General features: G+C 38.7%; 1 protein-coding gene across 1 annotated transcript; it reads left to right on the forward strand.

Annotated features, from left to right (window-relative positions):
- The first annotated feature begins 6,032 nt into the window (after positions 1 to 6,032).
- On the forward strand, positions 6,033 to 14,572 carry LOC145463914 (uncharacterized). Its single transcript, XM_081447706.1, has 6 exons — positions 6,033 to 6,065; positions 9,125 to 9,221; positions 10,080 to 10,220; positions 12,821 to 12,958; positions 13,481 to 13,627; positions 13,815 to 14,572. Exons 2-6 carry the CDS (start codon positions 9,153 to 9,155, stop codon positions 13,935 to 13,937), a joined length of 618 nt encoding a protein of 205 aa, XP_081303832.1. The 5' UTR covers positions 6,033 to 6,065; positions 9,125 to 9,152; the 3' UTR covers positions 13,938 to 14,572.
- Positions 14,573 to 14,618: the final 46 nt, after the last annotated feature.

The raw sequence follows: 14,618 nt of genomic DNA on the forward strand, positions 1-14,618 counted from the left end.
AATTCTCAAGTCTTTCGATCATCCAACATTACAGTACTAATTAAGCTTTCCAGCTATTTTTAAATACCCCAGAAACCCCCTGAAATATCTGATACATACGTAACCGCTCTCCTCTCATTAACATAGAACCGCCCACTTTCTATTTATCCTATTTTACGCCATCGTTTTCCGACTCCGGGTTAAACTCGACAATACGTACTTAAGTCAGTGGCAACTGAAAAATGGGGAAGGTGGAATTTCCTTTTACGTGAGTTGAAGGTGGGTGAGAAACTAAACCAAACACACAACCGCCAAAAGTTCCTCCTCGTCTTACGACTGATACATACAATGTCAAATTCAGTGTAGGATGACATCTGCGCAAAGATTCTCAATTTATCTCCCTAGAGTCGTTCAAGACTTATTTTAAAATCTTTTGCCTTTCTTATCGATACTATCTGTAGTCAAAATTTTTGAGGTTTGGATCAAAAGAGCGGGCGTTAAGAAAAGGTTTTCAGGGCAGGATTATGAAAACGATAAGAAAATCTTTTGCCACCCACCTGAGTTCTAGAACAAATCAACAACGCACTGTTTGGGAAAGAAAATAAATCATCCTTTGTAAGAGATGAAACTGATTTATTTCACATCTGAAATGCATTTAGTTTTGTGAATTAGTTTTGAAGTGTTCTCGTAAGACTTAATTATCTGCATGCTTGAGGGCAAAATAATCTGGCATAAATCAATGTTAGGACAGGCCTGACGATTTAAAGAAGAAGGATACGGACTTTCAAACGAAACTCTATCAAAACTCGACCGTATGCTCTGTAGCGCCCGAGACATTTTCAAATCAACCCTGAATAAGTCATAAAAAAACACTTTATTGTGACTTTTTTTAACATTCCGAGCGTGTTTATAATCCTATATATGTAAGCTTGCAAAACCAAATCGTCTGTTTTGGTTTGGGACGACTAGATCTCTTACGCCTGCAGTTATCTCTAAATATTTCCTAATTGTTTGCCAATTTGACAAGGGCACTTATTTTTTCAACAGTACTTCAGTTCTCAAAGCTGAATTTAAAACATCTTGCAGAACCAGGTTCGTGAATAGACAAACAAAAAAAAAGTAGCCAAAAACCACAAAAATATGTCAATAGCTTTTCGACCACACTCAACTGTTCACCTTTTGAGCTCTGGTTAGATTAAGAATTAGAGATAAGGAAATAAGGACGCAAAGGAAAAGAGGCTTATAGGCCATTTAAACTGACGTTCAGCCGGAATTTGCTACTTTGCACGTCTGAACGTAATTTATAACGTGTTTTGTGACTTCATGTAGAATGCCAATATTAAGATTGTTTTGAACTGGAATTCTAACTAAATCCCAAGTTAAAAACGTCAAAGTTAATATCTTCACCAGTTCTTTCCTGAGTATTCAGGATTTCCACGCAGCTGCAATGTTCATGACATTAGTTGTGGCATGTCACTTCAGTATATTGACATCCAAATGCCGGATTGAGAGCAGAAGGAATTTATATTGATACCTTAATAATGCTGTTATTTTTTCAAGGGATAATTGAACTCATTTCAAATCTGGATTATTTATTTAACGCCACCCAAAATGAAAAGATTACGGATTGAGAACCTTCCAGGGGTCAATATTTCGGTCCATTATACTGATTAGGTATATATATTTTCAGACACGTGTCGGGAATAAACAAGTTACGTAAATGAGATAAAGTACTCCGTTGTCTTAAAAGCTGGTAGACTGAATTAAGACTTTGATATACACCTGATCTCTACAGCTATAAACCCACAGTTGTTATACCTGACTGGCAGTGAACCACTGAAACTTCAAGAGTGATCATAGCAAGCCCGCAAAAAGTATGTATGTACACCACAATATCAGTTGTTTTAGTTAAGGTCGACGTGATTGTTAGCTGCACAAATATGCGTCAAAAAGACCTTTATCGCTATTCCAGGCATTTCTATCTTATCAGTGTTTGGTTGTTTTTGATTCACATCTAAAAAACAAGGGCAATACGTGCTTTGTTTCAATGTCAAACGAATCAGAACGAAGGAAATCTTTGATTCCTCAGACGAGAGTTAGTGAGTCCATTTGAGCACCAGTGAAAATCAGTGTGAATTTTTTCCTTAGGTTTGTTTTTGTAGTGCATGTGTTTTGCTCAGAGCAGAAAAGAAATCGCCCACACAAGGTTTGCCCACCAACTTGGAATTTCACTTGCTGTGAAAGTCAGTGACATTCTATAGGTTAAAAAAGCGTGGATATGTTGCGGTATATCAGACTGCTTCAAGTTAAGACTGAAGTTAAAGTATTGTAGGGTATTTAAGTATGCCGCCTTAACACTGGAAAAGATATGACTGAATTTCAAAACGGGATAAATTCTCAGTCGTTGATAGAAAGTGAGTATTTCAATGCAAATGTGATGATAAAGACGCGCATTTTGCATGCCATTCAAGTGTCTCCTGGTGAAAATAGTTCGGGAGTTCTCTCAACAGGAGCTTAATGTGCTACCCACCATTTGACCGCTTCAACACTGATCTCGACACACTGGTGATAACAGCGACTATAACTAGACACATATGTGACAATCGTACTCTGCTCCATGCTGCTATGATTAGGTTTGGCTACAGATCCGCACTAGACGGTAATATTGAATGTTCAGCTTGGTGAATGTGACGAAAAAGGATCCTTTTTCATCCGGCCTTCTTTGTATATCGCTTACAGAGCATCGACAATAAACTGCATTTCATCTCCTACTTCATGTGTCATAGATCTTTCAGGGAGCAAAAATATTTGTCTGAAAAAAATAACTGCACGTACTGTAAGCGTACTGTAAAAAAATAATGTGTAAATTATAATGTACATACATAGCAAACTTGCCAGATCACGTCCCAAAGTGCCACGCCTCAAAATTCCAGATTCCAGAGACTTAGTTCGGCCAAATGTTGAAAACGCGTCCAGAATTTCTGCCTGTCAATCGTGGAGATGTACAATTCTGTTGCGTAGTTTATGCCGAAAATCATTGATACCGAATACGCATTTCTTCCACGGAGTTCCTAGAAATGGAGACAAACTTACCTATTTTTGTAGTAAGCGGTTCAGGCTCGAAAGTTTCTCACTGGAAGCTCCTCGCCAACAAGAGACCGTGAATTGTTATAATACATGGAAAATGCAGAAATAGTTGTTTCAGTTACACTGCCCGCGAAGAACTACTCAGTTTTAGAGAGTTGAGACTCATCTCAAACAATTTGTCTAACAGAAAAAGCAAAAACTGAAGATAAGTAATGGTACTCAATTCTAAAAGAGGATTTTTTAAAATTCAATTATTTCCAAATTGGACTAGGATGTATTCATACTATCTCCTAAGACTGTTACGTTCGGAACTGTTCAAAATACTCGTTACCTTGGTCATTGTCCAAATTAAGAGTTAAATTTTAAGAGTTTGCAAAATTGACAAATAATCGCGCGCACACTTGTAAGGGATTTGAGCTGATATTAGGCCATGTAGGCAGCGAAAGAGGCAACTACAAATGGTAGACAAGAGATCTTAGCAGGGATCTAAACATGCTCAGTTCGGAGTGTCTCCAGTCAAACAAAGGTAAGACTTGATATGATCACGGGCCAGCTTTGAGAGAAAACGTCTTCACTACCTGGCAAGGAAAATGTAAAGAAATAAAAGGCACAGCACAAATTCACGCCGCCTACCTCAAAAAGCAGCCTTCCTTTCAGAGGGAGAGAGAGGTAATTCTGGTTGTTGATCGATATGCTGAGTCGCTCTTATGTAGACGGAGCAATGTTCAGAGAAATAGTAATTTCAAACGGAGATTACGTATTGTTATGTTATGTTTAACAGTTTCAAACCTGGGGTAGTGCTTTACGTCAGAACAAAGATCAAATTGCTTATATCATGTAACAGTCGAAGACTTGCCGAGGATGCAAATTCTCACACGGAGATGTCTTGAATTCCACTTCCTTAAGTAAAGAATTCAGAGGCCCAACTAAGACCTTAAAACCTATCAACTAAAGTAATTAACGGCATTTTTCCGTGGCATAACATAAAGCTGGTCCGCCTTCAGGGTAACTTTCGGAAAACGGCTAAGTTCTTTTTGTCAGATAAACAAGAAGCAAGCATCTTGGATTTGAACAAAGTAAAGCTGAAATATTCAGTCAGAGCACATTTGGGAAGCCGTCATGGGGTCGGCATTTAGCGAGTCTTTCAGCAGTTATTGCTGTAACCAATTACTTTTATAACGAGTTAGGGCCTGCAAATGAGAGAGAGAAATAGAAAACCGTTCTGAATATTCTAGCCAGAATGGGTAGAGACATCAATTGATTTTTGATTTCGGATAAACATCTTTTGTGAGACATGTACATAAGACCTACTGCGAGAAGCTGATGGTTTTTACAGATGGAAGACAGGCTAGAAAGGAAGATGTCTGTCGAACAATTTACCACTACCGGCTGAGCACTACTGAGTTCGACTTGGTAGTGATTGGATCCAGTTGCATGCATGAAAAGCTGCTTGTTGTCGCCCGGTGGTTCATGAAATATGGCTGTGCATTGACTTGCCACTGCTTGAAATACAAAGCAGCTTTAACAGTTGTTCCAACAAATCACCAAGGAGTTCATCTGGGAGAGATAATCGAAGGAAATTTCTACATTACGTAAGTGTTCTTCCATTCCAATACCCGTCGTTTTTTGAACATTTTAAAAAAAATATTTTTTGAAACAAAATTTTAGAAGGTCCTAGATGAATTCCACCAAATCCTTTCCAGATGGCTATTATTGGCTCGCAAACTCTTTCGAGTAAGAACCTCTGTCGATTTTGTTGTTGAAAGAAACTGTTTTCCATCTTGCAACGTTCACAACTTTTTTCATAACTGTACTGTGTCCATTTAAAAGAATATAGAATGACTTCTTTTATAGTGGAGCTAACCTTTTTCAGTAGCAAACAAGGCATTATTAAAGAAGATTTTATCACTAATTATTTGTCTTTTTAAAAAGGGAAAATTTCGCAGTTAATTGTTATCTGCAATTACATATATAGATAAATCAATGAAACTTGGGTCATAAACACGCTAAGCGAGTATCGAACATATCTCAGTTATTTCTGAAATGTTTTTTATCCATCGTGGGCATCTATTCACCTCATCAAGTTATGATAAAACGGCTAATTCGCACAGTAGGCTCTACAAACTTGTGAAAATGAATCAACCTGCGGGATACCCGTCCACGAAGCCACTGGCATGTCATGGCGGATACAGGAATACAGTGAAAACACCTCCCACAACGAAAGGAAACGGGAATATTTAACGGCAAATTTGCGATAATTTGAAACAGTTTCTTGTAATAACTGGTCTTTGATAACTATTCAGTCTCGAGAGATGCCTGACATAATTTGCATAGATTGTAATGTTTCTTCGCTCCACCTGAGTTTCATTCTGGAGAATTCTAAAAAAAAACAAAGTTCGTGTTTTACTCTCAAGTTTGCTTGTTGCACGTTGAGTCCACAACACTTTGACTGTTGAAAGGTTCCCAGTTTGTATCTAGTGATTGTAAAAAAAAAAAAAAAAAAGAAAAAAAACACTGTAGCAAAACAAAAAAACAAAACGAGAAAAAAAAAAAAAAAACAGACTCCGTCTGTTTAACTGTAACTCAAAATGCCTGTAACACCATCTGTTTTCTCGTAATGACATAATATTTTCTGTATTTAACAAACCCGGAACAGTATGAGACATATAAGTGACATAAAACCGGGCATAAAAGCATGATATTACAAATGACCAAAATATTTGATTTATCCTTCACGGCCAGCTGACCTCAAACCATTTGTTATCTCGTTGTATGTAGCGCGAGGAGTGGTATTGTTCTGAAAATTTCAGACATTCTTATTTCGGCGTGATATGGCGTACCATCTGTATAAGTGCGTATATTTTGCAGTTTGTTGAGTATTTCAGGCCATTACGTCAGTGAAGAGTAAGAGTTCAAATCAACTTTAGAGAGTGCCAGAACGAGATAAAAACCGCGGAGAGCGAAGATTGGTCGATTTACCAAAACAGCTTGCTTTTGAGGTATGTGAGACACCTAAGTTTCCTTTTTTTTTTCTGACAAGATGGATTTTTTTCGTAAGAATCTATTCTTCATAAGAAATCAGTGTTTCTTAAGCTTGTTTATGATACTGACTTCGCCATGTTAAGGGCATTCGTCTCTTTTATCCTTATGTATCGATTTTTCAATTAAATCCACTTTGAATACGTGTCACACAAAACTTAAAAGCAATGTACGGGCTATAACTGTGACATATAAGGACCAGCTTCATCTAAATATGGTCTGATATCTAAATTATTCTAACGGTATATAAGTTAAATTTTACTTATTGGAATTTGTCTGTTTGCTTATTCGTTTTCGCTTTTGTGCGACTCCGACAAAGGTAATTAAAAATATCGATCACAGATCCTGTTGAATAATTTCCGTTATCCTTCTATCCAATATCATGACAGAAACTCAAAACAAACTTAACTGAAGTATCTAAACGGTTAATTATTTCTTGTTAATGGGGTGTTGTCTCTAAAAGTCGATAAAAATTACTCCTGACTTCTGTCTTGATCTTCTAATGCACAAGTCGAATATCCCTTTCCACACAATTTACTGAGATGTCGGCAAAACTGATTTATGCTGTGTTCAAGAAGATATGACATTTTCGATTTATAGCTAATTAAAATGTTTGCGGCATGTGTTGAGTTAACTGATCGCTTATTTTCACGTGTTTTCGGTCAAGAGGCGGTCTCTGTCGGTACCCCTGTTGTTACTCTGAAAGCAGTGGACTTTGTATCTTTGATCATGAAAATCATTAAACTGTTTCATTCTGTTTACATCATAAAATCTTCTTGTTTTTGTTAACAACAGTCTAGTCTTTTATCCAGCCAAGTGCAGTGAAACCACAGTTATTTTCGGCCGGCAAAATGTTTTTGTCTCGCTAAGTTGGAAATTAAACCGCAGTTATGAGTTGTGGCGAAAAGAAATGCTCCCTCTCTTTGTGTCGCTAAGTTAGGTATCAAAGTGAAACCACAATTATTTTTCGGGAAAAACAAATGTGGCGTTAGTTCTCAGCAAGCAAAATTCCTCTTAAGTGGGTGTTTGTTGTGTGGGTATCAATCTTTTGTCCACTCGGCGTGCCGGCAAATATTGTTCATGTTAGGGCTTATTTCCTGGAAGATATTGTGCGTTTATAGCTTCAGTTCCTGTTTTCAAACTAGACAAACATGTTGAAATGAAATGCTGGAAGCTTCGAAGATAAGAGAAATGCAGAATTTAGTGAAAAAAAAAATCTAGCAACGGTAAGAGATCAAGCATAAAACAATATTGTATTATACAAAAAGCCGACACTGATAAACAAAGCGGCCTATACGGCACCAAGTTGACAGTAAACAACAAAGTGATTTGGTTGTCTCGCCCACGCAGTAAGGAAAATTAACCGCTCTTGTTTTCTTCAATAGTCATCGTGGCTGTTGCATCAAACCGTCTCTCCTCGGGGAAAGAATTGTTTTTACCTTGTTCGCGATTAGAGTTATAAGACATGATGTATCAGGCATAATTATTTGGCAGTTAACTTACTATTCTGGTACTGACTTTAAGACACTGGACAAAATTGCCTACCCTCACCTTCTTACATTTCAGTTATGGTCATACTCGTAAGTCTTCACTGACTTTCAGTTCGAAGAAAGGTTGAGACAGACATCATTTGCTTGAAATGCGTGCCCTATCAGAATGAATTCCTCGAAATCATTCAATAGGCAGAATGTGTCGCTTGCCGAAAATTTCAAAACATCAGTCGATCATCGTCACTTTAAATAGTTTGGAATACAAGGTTTGAAAGCCACTGAGCTTGTTAGGCAGAATTACACATGCCATGTCGGCAAAAGCTGTAGGCAACACTCTAACCAGATACGAGTTTTTGCTTTCGACAGGATACAAATAGTGGATTTGGATGAGGCTGCCGAAATGTTTGTATCACTTAAATTTTCGGCGATTTTCCAGTTATCAGTAATTAATTTTAGCCCATGTCTCAGTTATCAGTAAATTTTGCAGATCTCATTAATCAGTTAAAAACGCTTTGTTTCTCAGCTAACAGATAAAATTCTGACCAATTCTCAGTTATCAGGTAAACATGGAAATGACGTCACGGATTGGTTACCCTCCGAAGTTTTAAGCTTAATTTTTGAATGCAAGTTCGACCTTCTCAAATTTTATCTATTCGGTTTGCCTTTTCTTCTCTGACTTATGTTAGTAATACCACTTTGACGTTTGTTACCTTTGAATATTACTGCTAAGTTTTCTTGGATTTCAAAGTAATTTTATATAAGAAAATTTCGTGACATTGGGGTGGAGGCTTTGAAGGTTTGTACACGAATCGAGATAGCGATTAGTTTTGATCAATCTCTCAATTTATTCTAATCGTGATGTTCACTTTAAAGGTCAGTTGCGACTGTCTTTTGACGAGACGTAGTGCAAATGACTTGATTATGGTCAAATATTTGACGCTCGACTTTCCATAATGGTGACAATTTCCTCATTGGGATAGAATTTAGGCTATGTTTTTAAGTTTATTAACACCTTTGAGATCCTCTTACGATGAAGCGGATCACGTTTAATTACATGGTGCTCAAACATAAACAAAGAAAATTACTAAGCAGCGACAGACGTTGCTTAATTTATCGTCAAGTTGCCATGCTCTTAGCGCAGAACTTGATAATTAGCGACATAGTCTCACTTTTAGCTCACTGCTCGGAAAGATTACTTTTCTGGCTTGTGCGTGATAAAACTGACGGGCTTCACCAATATCTAAATATTGATTAATTCCCAGAAACAACATTGTTATTTAGCTGTGTTTATTTGTAGCTATGCCAAATATTGTCTTGGATAATCCCTCTTATATTCCACTTAAATACCCCATTCTCATATCTCCACACCTGTCTGCCTTAGGCAAAAACTTGTGCTCTTACCTGCAGAACATATGCGGCTGTGTGATAAATGTCGTGTCTTTCATCGAACGAAGAATTCTTCGGAGTTTGAGCACAGTATTGAGTAATATTGACCGGTTATACAACTTACATTCGGCGATTTGTCGCAGGTTTGGAAAGAGGTTTGCAAAGGAGACGATGCTGAAATTTCTACTTGTGCTGTTTGCAGCCTTGGCTTTGATTGAGGCCACACCAACTCGGAGACACGTAAGTCATTTCCTTGGGCTCAGTTCTTTATTGGCCATTTCCTTGGCAATGTAATCTGTTCACTTCCTTAAAACTAACAGGCCAGCTCGCGTAATCATTTGTTGATTTATATTTTCTTTCATTTAGTAACATTTTAGTAACATTTTAGTAACATTTTAGTAACATTTATTACGAGCAACATGAAAACTAAAATGACAATGGACAAGATGAATTATGCACTTTGCAGTTGATCTAAATGTTACGTAACTCAGTGAAGAAATGGTAAAGACTTTTGCCACAGATACCAATATCTATAACGAAAACCACGCTTTTTTTTTTTGTTTTTTTTGTTAACATTTTGTGTCGCTCTCCCGGAGAGAACTCACGTTTTTATCTCTTTTTTTGTTATTCTCTCTCTCTCTTTTGTATTATTTTGGCCTCTGAACTTCATTCTCCGTTCTTGGTGGTTCTGCTGCTCTTTATCAGAAGTCTCATGCGATGCTCAGACCAGTTTGCTTGTAGACCTTTGTTCCCGGCATGTTGTTCAAGTTCCGCTCACGCGCGTTTTTAGTCGATCACGTTTTCCCACCGTGACCTGGCGCTGTTAATCCAAAGATTTGGAATTCCAGTAATACCATACCATACTGATGATAGAAAGGCTGACTGTACCGTTTGAATTCAGCCTAGTTTCCAGGCTTCCTCTTCCAGATTGCTCGATTTAGCACATGACATCACTGAATGACATGTGCAACCCGTTTCCAGGCCCTTATTTGTTCTCCATGCACGCCCCGATTCGTAGAGAACACCTAGGGAACCTATTACAACGAGCAGAAGAGAGCTCACAAACAATAATGAATTGATTTCATGTTTAAATCTTAGTGCGCCAAGATCCGTGGCCGACGATGCAGTGAGGACAATGAATGCGCATGCGTGAACCGTCACAATTCTACGCTAATCTGCAATTACGACAACATCTGCGAGAGAAGGACTTTTGTCGATGACATAAGAAGAAAGCAACCAGTAAGTTACAAGTAACAATGCTGTCCTGTTGATTAATATAGTTGTGTCGCGGGAAAGGGTAGGGTTTTTTTTAGATTTTCGATCCCTAAATGGGGTATCATTTTTGCCCCTGTTGGCATTGTGTTCCTGGTGTGATCCTTAGATAGGGTACCTAAATTGGATCAGCTAAAATTGCAGTGGAAACTAAGTCCGAGCTAAATTAAACGAAAAACAAATGATCTGTTAACACTTAACCATTCGTTAACTTCCAATGTTACAGAAACCAGGAGCCATAATCGGGGACGGAGACCGTAAGTCTCGGGATTCGCGCGCACCTATGATATGGGACAATTTTTCTATTTTTAGAACAAATTGCGCCATCCTGACGTCATATATCCGCGCGGATTTACGCACATGTCAGGGGCTCTCGCGTGGATGTTGTCACGTTGCGTGATCAAATAGTGAGAGTTGAGAGATTCTCTTGCGTATTTTTCACAGCGATGGCAGGGAATAAGGCAGGGAATACGAACCAGGGCGCTTATATGTAGTTTTATGCTCTGAGCTAACGGAAAAGGTGGGTTTTTCAGGGTCGAAAACAAGACTTCAATCTCGCGCTGGGAATGAATAATAAGATCTGCTCACGCTAGTTGCAAGCTTACGCGTATGTTTTTGCGTTTGTTCTGACTTAAGAATATAGCAAGAAAACTCTCTACTCTGGTATCGAGTTAATTTGTGAGTTTTTCAGATAATGGTTAATCATAACCAAAACCTGTTTTGATGGTTTCTTATTGTTTCTGCTTGTTTGGTGAGTTTGCAAAAGTTTTTGAAAGGAAAGTCTGACGCGTACAATTAGCTCATTTGCATAGTGCAGCTTGTGCACTTTCAAGTCCGAGTTGGTGTTTTCAATTGTCAACAAATCTTGACAAAGATTTCTTTCGTTATCTTTTGTGCTGAGATGCTGCAACAAATTTAACGAAAGCAAAAAAGGCTACTAACATCATTTATGTTTCTTCAACATAAGCATAGTGAAGTTTTACACTGTGAAAATGAAAATAGACAAGGAGTTTTGATAACTCGATCAACAAAATCGAAATCGTAATTCCAAGTTGATTAAAGAAAGCGTCATCGTAACTTTGCTGATTATTTCTGCTTTATTCACATATTTTCAGCTAAGCTTTTAATATGTTCTCAAACATTTGTCAATCTTAAACATATTTAAAAACTATAGAGCTATTGTTTGAGTTCGATGTACGCTTTCACACGAAAGTGCGGCGGAAGTACAATTTGTCATGTTTACTGACTGTACAAGACACGCAACGGCGGGCGCTCTCATTCATCGACAACAGAGAATTTACTGGATTTTTACACGAATAAAACTGAGCAGTATCTATGGACGTAAAGTTATTAAGCCTTGATGAAACATCAAGCGTTGCTTACAATTCAAGCGAAACTCAAACTAGCAATTATTTTGTTTTACTTTTCGGTCGCGATAGACTGACAAATTCCTCGCAAGCGTGTGGCAAGAGGAGCTAGGAAACTATGAAGTCCTGAAGCTCTGCTATATCTAAATTTATTATATGGCTAGCTCCGTGAGCGGGCAAGATGAATCAAATCCTGCGCTGTGATTGGCTACCCGAGCGGGCAAGATGGAGCTATCTTGCCCGCTCGGGACTACCCGCAGTGTCCCGCAAGAAAAATTTCCCCGAAAGCCATATAATAAATCCTTTATTGACCAAGCTTGTTCGGTCAAGATGGCTGGATATTGGCCTCGTTCTTTTTTCGCGTGTTTTTGGACCTCGACTCCGTCTCGGTCCATAAACACGCAAAAAAAGAACTTGGTCAATATCCAGCCATCTTGACCTCACACTTGGTCAATAACCCATACATATCCAGCCAGTTTTTTGCTGTGTAATGGAAAAGCTGTTAATCTTCAACATATGTGAAATTTAAAGTGGAGTAATGTACAGCTCATGTAAAAGAAGCATCCGTCGAAATACAACTTGGTCAGCGATATATATAAACTTACAGCGGAACATACCTAAATTCGACACTGTCTTACTTCACTCAGACTAGAGCAGCTTACGACGAAAGTAGTTAAGCAAAATTCCAACAGACGTAAACGCGTTGGGTTGTGGGCCAAAAACATGAAAAATTTCGGGAATTTCGGACGCCATTTCCCCCGCGCGACATCCGCAAAAATCCTCGCAGCATGTACGCGCGTGTGCCGCAGGTGATGGCGCAATTTGTTCTAAAAATAGAATTATTGTCCCATATCATGGGGACAACCCCAATACTTGAAATGGCGCGCGCTTACGGTCTCCGTCCCCGATTATGGCTCCTGACAGAAACGGAATAAAGTTGGCTCGTTCACGCTTTTCTTAGTTTCTGTTTTTCCCCTCAATAGGGTGTCATTTTTCGGGTTTGGGCCTTAAATAGGGCATCAGATATTTTTTTGCCTCAACCTTAAATACGGTCAGGGTTTAAGACCCTTCTCCTGGGGGGAGTCTAAATTAGGCGACACGTTTGTAGGTTAAACCATTCAGTAAAGATCTTTAGGTAGTTATATTAACTTTACCTGAAATAACCAGAGTGCATAAACTCTTGTATCCATTCGTTTCCAGTGCCACAGAATCTTCAAGAGTTCTTGCTCGACAAATGCTGATTGTCCGTGCAGCGAAGGTCGGCTGATCTGTGAAGATAACGAATGTGTGAAGTACAGACCCATGCATCAGCTGGCGGATATCATGAACAGACAACCAGTAAGTTAATTATGTGCTAGTAACTGATCTCAATAACTTTGGCGTCTGCTTTCACGGTTCAGATCCCGTCCACGCTACCGCCGGAGGAATTTGAAACAGAGGTTTCACTCTGAAACCCATCAAATGTTTTCCGCCCATACTACTCTGGAGGAATTTAAAAACGCAACAAACACCGGTCATTTTGGATTTGTGTTTGAGGAAAACTCGGTCAGGGAAATCACTCGATTATCGCGGCGCCATCTTTTCCGAAAAGCTCCGTTCTCAAACTGTTTTCTGCCCACACGAAAACGAAAAGCTGGCGTTTTCAAATTCTCCCGTTTTAGAGAACGTTTTTTACAAGCTTTGTTTCGTGATGGATTAGTGTGGACGTTAGGCCTAACCGTAGAAATAAAGCTGCGTTTTCAAATTTCTCTAGCGTAGTCACGGTGGACGGGGCCCTCAGCTATTGGTAGACATGTCTTTGGCGGTGAAATTATTGTTCACTGAAATGACCACTCTTAATTTGTATCCATTATTTTCCAGTGTCCCCGAATCTTCAAGAGTTCTTGCTTGACAAATGCTGATTGCCCATGCAGCGAAGCTCGGCTAATCTGTGAAGATAACGAATGTGTGAAGGACAGACCTAAACAAGAGATACATCAACTGGCAGATATCATGAACAGACAACCAGTAAGTTAAAATATTGACATTGTACCATGAGCTGTACATAGCCAAAAAAGGGTCTAGCTAAATTTGGCGTCAGCTTTTACAGTTGAGCCATTCGAATTAGACACTTATTTGGAAGTGAAATCGCAGGGTGTTCTCAAAAGTTACGTGTACTTCCTTTTCTTTAACACTTCTATTTCTTATTTCTCAGTGTCCTGGAATCTTCAAGGGTTCTTGCTTGACAAACGCCGATTGTCCGTGCAGCGGGGCTCGGCTAATCTGTGAAGATAACGAATGTGTGAAGGAAAGGCCAAAGCTACAGCAGTACCGTTAGGGCCATGGATAAAAAGACTTGCACAGTTCTCCGCGTCTCTGACGAAGAGTAAGACATGGACTCTTGACGACGTCTAAGCGGCTCAGTAAATAAACTCTATTCGTTGCTAATCTAGCATTACTGTGCAGCTATTTATTTACAAGCAAATTCGATTCGTATGCGGTGGATGTTCACGGCCTTCAGGAACAACAACGAAGTATACTGGAAAAGAATGACTGAAAAAGGCGATTAATTCATGGCCTTTCGGTGAAATCTTGCCACAGTGCAATGTTTTCGCCTCGTTGATTATTTTTACCGATGAGAACAGTTTCAACTCTTCAAGCTGTAACAGTGAGAAAGTTCACCAAGAATATTACTGATCAATGGCTAGAAGAAGCATGGTAGAAGAATGTAATACATTTTTGTATGGAACGGTGTCGCATTTTGCTTATAAGCATTTTAATTAGTTTATCATGCACATATGAACAATTATTGCTCATGCCAGTGAATATCACAACAATCATTCTATAAAATCGTATTAGACAACAGTGCGTAGCATGCAAGACTGTAAATTTCTATTACTGCTTGTTACATGTGTTATTTGAACTCTGCTGAGTGGAGCTGGAAAATAGTCATCTAGACAATAAAAAATACTATCACACATTATTTGAACACCTTCTCTCTTTTCATCAATGCCATATA

The sequence above is a fragment of the Orbicella franksi genome, chromosome 12, assembly GCF_964199315.1.
Source record: "Orbicella franksi chromosome 12, jaOrbFran1.1, whole genome shotgun sequence".
NCBI lineage: Eukaryota > Metazoa > Cnidaria > Anthozoa > Scleractinia > Merulinidae > Orbicella > Orbicella franksi.

Bases quoted from the DNA above. Each gene is read 5' to 3' on its own strand.
- LOC145463914 (XM_081447706.1), top strand. From the start codon at position 9,153: ATGCTGAAATTTCTACTTGTGCTGTTTGCAGCCTTGGCTTTGATTGAG. The intron at 9,222-10,079 runs GTAAGTCATTTC...TTTAAATCTTAG, and splicing joins CCACACCAACTCGGAGACAC to TGCGCCAAGATCCGTGGCCG. The intron at 12,959-13,480 runs GTAAGTTAATTA...ATTATTTTCCAG, and splicing joins ATATCATGAACAGACAACCA to TGTCCCCGAATCTTCAAGAG.